The sequence below is a fragment of the Sceloporus undulatus genome, chromosome 2 (assembly GCF_019175285.1).
Source record: "Sceloporus undulatus isolate JIND9_A2432 ecotype Alabama chromosome 2, SceUnd_v1.1, whole genome shotgun sequence".
Taxonomy (NCBI): domain Eukaryota; kingdom Metazoa; phylum Chordata; class Lepidosauria; order Squamata; family Phrynosomatidae; genus Sceloporus; species Sceloporus undulatus.
Window position 1 is genome coordinate 193,774,684 of NC_056523.1, and position 10,766 is coordinate 193,785,449.

The 10,766-nt window shown below is 42.1% G+C and overlaps 1 protein-coding gene across 1 annotated transcript in view; it reads left to right on the forward strand.

Moving 5' to 3' along the window:
* The window catches only part of TNFSF14 (TNF superfamily member 14), a 10,538-nt gene extending 5,470 nt beyond the window's left edge, over window positions 1–5,068 (forward strand). Inside the window, exons 3-4 of the mRNA XM_042452877.1 lie at window positions 2,621–2,665; window positions 4,250–5,068. Coding sequence (XP_042308811.1) covers window positions 2,621–2,665; window positions 4,250–4,662 — 458 coding nt within the window. The 3' untranslated portion in view covers window positions 4,663–5,068. The remainder of the gene's footprint in view (window positions 1–2,620; window positions 2,666–4,249) is intronic.
* Window positions 5,069–10,766: the final 5,698 nt, after the last annotated feature.

Here is a 10,766-nt window from a genome sequence, read left to right on the forward strand (position 1 = left end):
GGATTTGCAAATGTTTTAATTATCCATATTTGCAATGTGTGCCATATCTATCTATCTATCTATCTATCTATCTATCTATCTATCTATCTATCTATCTATCTATATCTGTTGAACTGACCACGCTATACCTAACTTTTCCTCACCACTACCCCACCCTCTCAGTCTCCATTTCCTCTGGTTACATGCAATATCAGTCCTTCCATGCTGTAAAGGAACATTGCAGAGTCCTTTTCGTGGAACTAATTACAGTGGTCTATTTATGAGATACTGTGGGTCTGTTTCTGTGAGTGAAGTATGTGAGTCACGTGTCTTATAGATGCCAGAAGCACATGCAGACCTACAAGCAGAAGTCAAATGGAAACACAGAAGCTAGGAAATGTTTATTACAACACAAGCCACAACAGCTAATACTTGAAGCCACAGTACACAATTAACCCTGGCTACAACATGAGCCTGTAAAACTATCCATCTCCTCCATTGGGCAATTGTGCAGAAGTTTCTCTCTGACACAATTTAAGTGAGGTGGCCTCTCCACAAGATTTCTGAGATTTTGAGTTCACTCCATTAAAGGCAGGAGAATGGATGAAACAGGCAGATCTGACTGAGGGGCAAAACAAGCCACTGAGGAATTCTCTTGCACAAGTCCAAAGAGTTGATAATGGGGTGTGCAAACAGATGATGATGATGATGATGATGATGATGATGATGGTGATGATGATGATGATGATGATCATGATGATGATGATGATTGTTGATGTTCAGCTCCTTTTTGCTTCAGTGAAGCATGTGCATGAAAATTTTCCTGTGGATTTTACCTGTGTCAGTTGTTGGGAAGAGAGTGTCTTGGAATTTCCACCAAAATGGCTTAGTCCGGGGATTTACTCCACACACATAATGATAGTGATTTTATATCTTTTTAACTGACATGGTTCCACTCTATGGAATCCTGTGATTTGTAGTTTTGTTAGTGTGGCACTTAGAATTCTCTGCCAGAGAACTCTAATGCTGTACAAGTCAAGGAGAGGAGTGTGTGTGTGTGTGTGTGTGTTGCATGCCTTCAAGTCATTTCTAACTTATGGTGACCCTAAGGTGAACCTATCATGGGGTTTTCTTGGAAGGATTTGTTCAGATGAGGTTTGCCATTGCCTTCCCCTGAGGCTGAGGGCATGTGACAGGCCCAAGGTTGCCCAGTAGGATTCAAGGAGAGGGGAGAAAAATTCCAAACGTTCCTTCCTAAACTGAAAATCCCAGGATATTGTAGGATGGAGCTGTGGCAGTTTATGGTGATATCAGTTGTGTAGTGTGGCATCCTGTTTGGGACATACACATGTGTAACTCATGCTATGCATGTGGGTCCAAAAAGTTAACATTGTGCAATGGAAATATTCTGCTAATAGGGATAGAAGGAGAATTGTGCAGACAGCATGTTCATTTGTGCCTTGTCTTTGCAAGTTCCACACTGTGCATTAGGTGTTATGATTGTACATTGTTCATTACGGTTCTGTATCCTATACTTTGCATTCTGATTGTGCATTGTACATTGTGGTTCTGCATGAGTTGCATTGTGTTTGTGGCATCTAGTCACTGATATGTGTTGTGCAATGTTGCTGTTCCACACAGAGGTTATTTAGCTGTCATCTAGCATATCTCTCTGTGTGGACATTTGTAATATGCTGAATAGGTATGGGACTGAAGCCCAGGTCTGCTTCTATGGGTATTATAAACCAATATCAAAGCAATGGGGGAAATGAGTGTTACAAAGAGGACTTTACACTGGGACTACAGAGGATTAATCGGGACTGTTCCTGCCAAATCAAGACAGTTGGAGATTATATCATATGATTCCCATCTGCAATTTTTTAAAAAGGTGATTGTATTGTCCACAACAGATTATTGTGGGTCCCAGCAAGTGCCGGTTAATACTGAACGCTGTTGCCTAGCCTAGCAAAAGACACCGTATAGGAAACATCAGTGATGAAAGGAAAATGTGGTGCTTAGAGAAAGCTGGCCACAGGAAAACCAAATGGCTTGAGAGGGTTGTAGGAAAGAAGTATTATAAAAGCCTCTGTTGTCTTGTTTTGCTTTGTTTGTTTTTAGTTCTGTGCTAAAGTTGTCAGCTAAATGCATCTTCTCTGACAAGAAAAATAGAATGGCATGGATAAATCATGCCATTTCAGCCAAAGGAACTAATCTCTATAACACTGCATAATCTATTCTGAAATATGCATTCTTGTGTACAATCTATTCTGGGTTTATTTCCCACATCACTCTTTGGATATATGTTATTCAGCAGAATTATTTTACACTTCTGAGATTTTAGGCAGCATGGTCGAAACACTGTTAAGTGAATCTTTACAACCTGAAATGCCACAGAATTGCTATAGAAATTAACCCACAGAATAATCTGAAATTCTCTAGAAGATGAATTATGAGCATAATACCACATGTCTGCATTTGCTTTTCAAACCTCTGTATGCAGAGCCCTGTTTAGTGTAACCCATTATTAGCCCCAAAAGAGTTAAGTTACACTTGTCCCTGTCCATTACAGGACGTGTGGTTTCTGGACAGAGGAACAGCTAGTAAAACACTTATTTAAACATTTTCTCATCTGCTTTAACAGGCCAAAGACCTCCCACAAAAAAACCAGCTGCTCATCTGACACTAGGTAGGTAAACTAATTATGCCAATTTTTCTCCCTTTTCCCAAGTCTTTCCAAGAGTTTGGGCGCAGTGGGATGACGTACAGCTGGGTGCTTGGAGGTGAGCAGGGTATCATTGTTTAGAGAAACAAACTTCATAGTCTCAGTTCAGGTTTTTCTATAGTCTTGCTCAGGTTTGAGAGACAAACAGGGACTAATAAATATAAATGGAAAGGACTGAAATTAATAGCTATAGTCAGTACAGGAGCCAGTGCCAGGCTGGAGCAGACCTGAACATGGCATCACCAGTGAGTCACCTGGCAGTGTCACTGACATTGGTGGCTGTCAGACAGCACCTCTCGGGCCTCTAGTTACTTACCTGGCAACAGGTAAGTCCCTTCCTCTGGGTAGGAGAAGCCAAAACATAGCTTCAACAGATGGCTGCAACCTTATGTCTCCCAAAATGCAATGCCTGACATTGGTGTCAGGCATTGCAATTAGACAAAGCAACAAGCAGCCATTTACTATGAATCTGAGCTGATCTTAATCCCAGAAGCACTTCCACTGAAGAGGAATGCAGTTCAGCGAAAGAAGACTCAATCACTGCTTGGGTCTGAGGATCCCCAGATGGCAGTGACTTAAGGCAGAAAAGCAAGCCAAGGGCACTTGGAGGGCAAGTGTTATTTTCAGTGGGCCCCAGTAGCCAGAAGTAATGACTAAGGCTGCGTCCGAACTCCAGAAATAATCTGGTTTGACACCACTTTGACTGTCATGGCTCAATGCTATGAAATTCTGGGAAGTGTAGTTTGTTGTGGCACCACCGAATTAGTTCTGCAGCGCAGATGCAGCCAGAATCTGGTCAGAACAACTATCTTGCTGATACACCAGTGTTTGCATTCTACCACTTCAATGTGGTAGGATTCACACTCTGAAATATTTCTCCTTCCCTCCAAAAAATTATAAAATTGGATGGAACTCAATCACCCCAAAATGCATTCATTTTCTGTAGTGTGTAATCATTTCATTTGTTACAACATACAAAGTTGTTGACCTGCAGTTGTTTTTCTGTAGTGTTTTTACGACTTTTTTTGAGGCATCTGAGAGTAATAGCCAGTTGAAGGGGATACAGCCTATAGAAGGAGATGGGCATAATAGTGGAGTTTGTGTTAGGTTTAGGTACATTTATTATAGGATTGTTTTCTTGTAGCAGAATGAAGACTTGGACCAAGATTCTAGATCAGCTACTATACTTAACTAAGTAGTACTAAGTGGCCTGACTCCAGCCCCAACCCAATCCTGCCTATGAGTGACAGATGTCTATTCTCCTGCTCATCAATGTGCAGCACATTGACATTCCCACTAGCCTCCCTCCAGTGATCTCCAATGAGACAATCAGAAGCATGATTTCTGGCCTTGTTCCCACTATGGTTTAAACCAGATCATGATTCCAAATGATCCAGTTTAAACCACCATGGTCCTCACTTAATTTGAATCACTGAAGCAATTCAGAAAGGTGGCGTGGTTTTTACCTATTTTTACCCATTTAACCCACATCAAAAAGATAAATTGATTCAGCCCAATTGTGAATATCCAGGTTGTCATATTTTTCAGGTGTCTTGGCAGATACAGCCAGAAACGGAGCCCTATTGTGGGAGGACCATAAGGGACTTGCTTTTATCCAGGGCATGAACTACAAGGATGGCTCCCTGATCTGCAACAAGTCTGGATACTACTACATCTACTCAAAGCTCTTCTTGGGGAATTCAAGTTGCCTAACCACCCACCAGATGGTCACCCATGGTGTTTACAAGAGGACTCCTCGGTATCTGAAAGAGATACCACTGTTGACCAACACAATACTGTCTTGCAACTTGAAGAACAACAGAGAGTGGAGACACAACAGCTTCCTTGCCGGGATGGTTCATCTAGAGGAAAATGAGGAAGTATTCATCAAGGTGTCGCAGAGAAAGCTGGTGCGGGTCGGGGAAGATACAATATCGTATTTTGGCACTTACATGATCTGAAAGAGATCAGAACTGAGGCAGACAATGAATTCTGTGGAACAAATGAGAACAGCTTCTTCCTTATACTGTTATGATGGCCATAGACTCAATCCTGCTCTGATAGCTTAATCCTTTTTCAAATACAGTAAAGGAGAGGAGAGGTTCTTGCTACAGAACCAGGGTGGGAGACTTCTTTGCAGTGGGAGAGAAGCCTGTTCACAGGGGCAGAGATATATGTTTGTTTTTATGGTTGGATAGGAGCACACTGATTGAAGTAGATATTTCAAATAATAATAATAAATTATTAGAAAGGGACAAGGGACTGCTCTGGAAGTATGGGCATCTAGCTCTGAATTTTTTCTATCTTCTTCAAAAGCTACCCAAGAGTTTATGTGAATGTGTTGTCTTGGTTTCATATATTGTAAAATAAAAAATGGAAAAATAGTGTATTATTCATTATAGATCCTGACCAAGGAGCGTCCAGCACTGCCACACCAGTTGTATATTCATCTGTTGTAGTAGCCCTGACTGTTCTTGCTGTTCTAGTGTCAGTTTTGACATTTCTACATTACTCTTTCAAGTACTATGAAAAAACGTGCAAAACCAGTTTGGTGAGGAATGGAAAACAAGCATCCTTTTTTGTGTGTAGGGAAGCACCTCAAAGTTTCTGAAAAAAATGTCAGATTGTCCTCAGTACAGAGGCTCAGAGACAGTAACAGAAGAGGAGGCTTTTCAATGCTGTCACTGAATTATAGACTGCTGGAAAGAGAAATGAATGGGCCCTAGTGGAAATTGAGCCTGATGCTTCCCTAGCAGTCAAAGTAACCAAACTGAGGCCATCATGCACTGGGCCTATCATAAGATGGCATGACTGATTAGAAAAGATGATAATACTTGGTCAAGTATAATGCAGTAGGAAATGAGGAAGGACACCTTACAGATGGGTAGACTCAGTCAAAGAAACCATGCCCCCTTAATTTTCAAAAAACATGCATCACTGTTGATGACAGTGTCTTGTGTGTCATTCAGAGGGTCACCGTAAGTCAAAGCCAACTTGATGGCAGTTAACAACAAAGTGGTTTAAGTGCTGAGCTAGGAGTCTGTTAGACCAAGGCTTAAATCCCTGCTCAGCCATGGAAACTCATCAGATGACCTTGAGCAAGTTATATGCTCTTAGCGTTAAAAGTTGGCAATGACTTTTAAGATGTATTAAGAATCTCCTTAATACATCTTGCCAAGAAAACCTTATGATGAGGCCACTGTAGCCAAAAGTCTATTCAGGGGAATTTTATTTAGCTCAAACTATTTATTGGGGTCGGCTACAAGGATCCATGAAACCATTTCTCTCAGTGTATACCATGAGAAAGGAGGACCAAAGGAATTGTGCAGAGGCAGAATTGTATAATTAATTTTTTTTTAATTGGGAGAGAATCAACGCGGCAAATCACTAACACACATGCATTCATACAAGGCTCAGGAAATCAGGAATAAGCTTGGAAGAGGCTGAACTAACGGTGATACTTACACAAACAAGAGGCTTGTTTCAGGATCCAATTGCTTGGTGTGGAGTGGGACATGGCCGTTTCAATGAGCGGAGATGAACGAGTGCACTGGCACTAATCAGAATTCACAGAGACACAGTGTCCCCATGGAATCCAAACTAACACAATAAGCAAGGGTTTGTGGGACCTTATGTAGGCCAAATCTATGGGTAAAGTCATGGTATTCAAGGTGGGAATGGGTGCTTGATTAAGCCCATGAGGCTCATCTGGTGAGACATCCTTCTGATAATGGAGGTGTTAATGTTCCATTTGCAATTCCCAAATGATCTGCTTAACCTACAAGTACTCAGGGCACTGTCCTCCAATGGTCTCATTTGTCTGACCTCATCTGGGTGTAGTTTGGACATGTCCCTTTGCTTTGGGGATTATGGTGGACTGCATTACAGGATCCATCTGGGGTCATGTGGAAAATTACACACACCAAAATTTCAGACTATCTCAGTGTCAGTAACACCATCATAACTTAGGTTGACTTGAAAGCACATAACAACAACAAATTAGATACTTGACACAATCCAGAAGTGGTTCTACTCAATTGTTTACACAGTTTTGTTGAGTTATGGAGTTCTCTAGGGTGGAGATCTTTGACCATGCGCTGGAAGAAACAATGGCGCATGCACCCATGGCGCACACATGCTGCCACCACACACCGCAATCACAAGCCCCATTACTTTCAATGAGGCTCAAGTATACACACTTTTTCTTTTATGCCGGGGGGGGGGGTCTGGAACTGAATTAGAATGTTTACCCTTGTAGTTCTGGAACTTGATAGTTCTCAAACTTGGGAGCCAGACCAGCATAGACATTAACCATTTTAATAATATTGATTTGCATGATATATTTAAAGTAAGTCCTACCATCTCCAGTGGGGCTTGGTTCAATGTAATTGTGCATCACTATTGCCATGGATGGACTATGGTTCAAGGCTAGGTCACCTACAGCAATTTGATTACTGCAATATGCTCTATCCACTTGGGATGAACATAAGTGCTCAGAAAGTTCAGCTAGTGCAAAATGCAGTGGTCAAGACCTTAGAAAGGACCTGTTTCATGGTGTGCATAACACCACTATTATCTGATTAGTGTCATGCGTTTCCTATTCATTTCCAAGTATGATTCAAAGTGCAAATGATTAGTAGAAAATGCAAGTGATTATCAGAGTTATACACTGATTATACCACACAACCTTTGTATTAGATGGCAGTGTTGCACAACTAGGTGCACAACTGAATGTGCATTGATATGCGCTTCTTCAGCCACAGGCACAATGACACAATGCAAAACAGATCCAGTGATATCAAACAGAATGTGGATTTTTCATATCAGATGAAAACCTTGAATTACTTTTATACTTCACCTAACGCAAGCATGAGACATCAGCAGATAGGATTTAGCCCCATTTGTCTGTACTGATTGCTTTAGATGATATTTGATACTCTCCAACATTTCACAAAGGAAAGTTGGGACAGATTTGACCAAGCAACATCAGAGTGTGGTCAAGATGACAGAAGTTATTAATGAGGATGAACACACAAGCTAGAAGAGGCTGCAGCAGTTTGCTTTTGCCTGAGGCTACTGTGAAGTGCAAGGTTCCATACCCTCCTGATTTGAGTGCAAATCATTTTTGCACTTTAAACTCAGTTTGCTGCAGTTGAAGCCACTTGAGGACAAAGGGGGGAAATGAGAGAAAGAAAGTGAAATTGGGACTTTTAAAAAGCAGCTGAAAAAGTGCAATGTCAGAGGATTACTCTGGACTGTCCCTACCAAATCAGGATAGTTGGAGGGTGTGAAATGCTGCATTCTGGTTTCATTTTAGTTTAAATGCTAAATGAATCAAAATAAAAGGAAGCAACCAAGGAAAGTGACAGTGATTGCAGTTACAGGAATTGTTATTTCATGGAAGGGAGGTTCTATTTACTGCCTTCTACATTCCTTTCTTATGAAAACTGAGTAGTAAGTGCTGCCAGGACCCCTGGATAGTTATGGACGGAAGATAAACAAGTGGTAGGGTCCTTTGGAAAAAAACATGAAAAAAACACTGAATGCTATAGATGCCTGAAAACCCATCATGCCAATTCACCTCGCTTCTGCTATACCTCAAGCATGCTTCCTTTCAGTCAAACCACATCAGAGGAGGCTTGCTAGCAAGAGAGGATTTCCTGTAACCTGCAACACTTGACTGAAGCAGGCTTAAATGTACGTGTGTGTATACTGAGAACATAGGTAGCTGGAAAGCTGCACTAATTTTTGCAACTTGCCATGAAGTGATCTAAAATCAGGGTGTTTTTTTTTTAATTTTAAAAAAGCTAGGGTTGCTGAGATGATTGTAAGGCAAAATGCAAGCTAAAATGGCTCAAAGATCTATCATAGATCTCCAGATCCTGTAAAGCAGTCAGGGAAGGTGTGTATTTGGAATGGGGATGAGTTCGGTAAAGATGAGGTGAGGGGAGATCCTAAGGAGCCAAACTCTTGTGTGGACACTCTTCCTGCTATCTTGCTCAGCTTAAGGGAAAGACATACTTTCTTACTACTAAACCTTTTCTCCCAAGTATGCTAGGCAAGGCAAGGGGAAAAAATCCACTTCACTGGGACACCTACCATGCCCTTTATAATTTTGACCTGAAACATTATACTGTTTCAGTATAACATTGGCCAAATGTGAAGAGGCAGAAGGTGCTTGCACTCTTTCTTATCCAGCTAACATGCAGGTTAAGTGCAATGTGTGTGTGTGTGTGTGTGTGTGTGTGTGTGTGTGTGTGTGTATATAACTGTTCTTTTCTCTCCTCTTCTCCTCTGTTGCTGACCTGCTGGTTATAGACAGCCTCGGGCACCCAGTGTTACTTGCATTAGGGAGAACAGCTGATAAAGCTATCCCGGTACAAAGGTGGATAAACTAAAGGGTGTTTTTGTTGTCATGTGCTTTGGAGTAGTTTCCAACCAAATGGCAATCCTAAGGTGACCCTATCACAGGGTTTTCTTGGGAACATTCGTTCAAAGGGGGGTTGTCATTGCCATCCTCTGAGGCTTAGAAAGTGTGACTTTTCCAAGATCACCAAGTGGGGTTTTATGCTCAGGCTGGGATTTGAACCCTGGCCTCCAGGGGCCTACCCTGTCTGAAGAAACTTGCCAAGTCAAAAGAATGACTTGGAGGCACACAACAACAACATGGCTCTTAGATGTCAAAAGCAACACTACAACTTTCACAGAAGAGAACTTGACCTCCACTTTTTGAGACCTAAATACCCTAAAGACACCAGATCCCATCTGATCATGGATGTTAAGCAGGATTAGCCCTGGTTTGGACTTGGATGAGTGATGGCCAATGAATACCAGGGGCTGTAGACTATATATTTTAGAAGAAGTGCCTGGCAAAACTACTGCTCAGTATTCCTCGCCTAAGAAAACCCTATGAAACTCATGGGGTTGCTGTAAGTTGACAGGTGTCTTTAAAGCACTCACACAGACAAGGTGGGTAGACCCATAGGTAATCAACCACCATGGTATTAGGGAGCAAATCTAACACAGAGATGATCCAGGAGAATAAAATAATTGGAAATTGGATGTTGTTAACTGTCGGAGGTGAAAAATATGTGTCTGCTTTAATTATGGGCTCAAAACTAGTGCTTTCTGGGGACAGAAATGTTTTCCCCAATCCCTAAATAGTATGAACACCCACATTTTTCCTTGGTATTCTTGTTTTTTGAGGGGGTGTTCCCATTCACCTATAAAGCGGATCATGATGCGAATTTAGGGGGTATCATTTCCACTCAAGCCCAAATTAGATCTGCATTGTCCCGGAATCGTTCCCATAGAGATTCGAATCTGAATCGGATTATCTTGAATAATTCGAATTATATGCCTATAAACCGGTTTTAAAAAACAGTAGGTTTTAAAGCAAATTATTTTTGCTCCCGGGGTCCGATTTGCGGTATCCGAATGGGAACAACAAGGGTGTCTGATTTGGGAACCTGGAGATGGGAGGAGCAGCGCTCAAGGGGCTGGCCTGGGGGTGTCACCCTCTTTGGTCTCTTTCTGCATCGCCAGCACCATTTTCTTCAATTCGCATAGACTTTCCCCCGGTGGATTGCAACCTCCCCTCTGCTCCACATTCATAGACTGATGTGTGAGGAGACCCATTGAACACCATTTTAAACTATTCTTTTTTCTTTTTTCACCTCTGCCTGAGCACTTTTGCAGCAGATGGGCTTTGCAGTACATCCCTGTTTGATCACACCCCCAGACAGCCCAGGGAGCAATGGGGGAGGCAAAAGAATTTAGGGGAATAGAGGCTCCTTCCAGAGGAACTATGGGATGGGCTTTGCAGGATATGCCTGCTTGATCACCCCCCAGACAGCCCAGGGAGCAATGGGAGAGGCAAAGGGATTTGGGGGAATGAAGGCTCCTTCCAGAGGAACTATGGGAAGACACAGGAGAGCCTCGATGCCCAGGGATCTGAGGGGGGGATCAAGCTTTCTCTTCTCTCTTCCCCAAAGAGTCTCTCCCCACTGAATCCCACTGCCTTCTCCTCCTTGATCTGATTTGGCAAACACACACGCACACACAC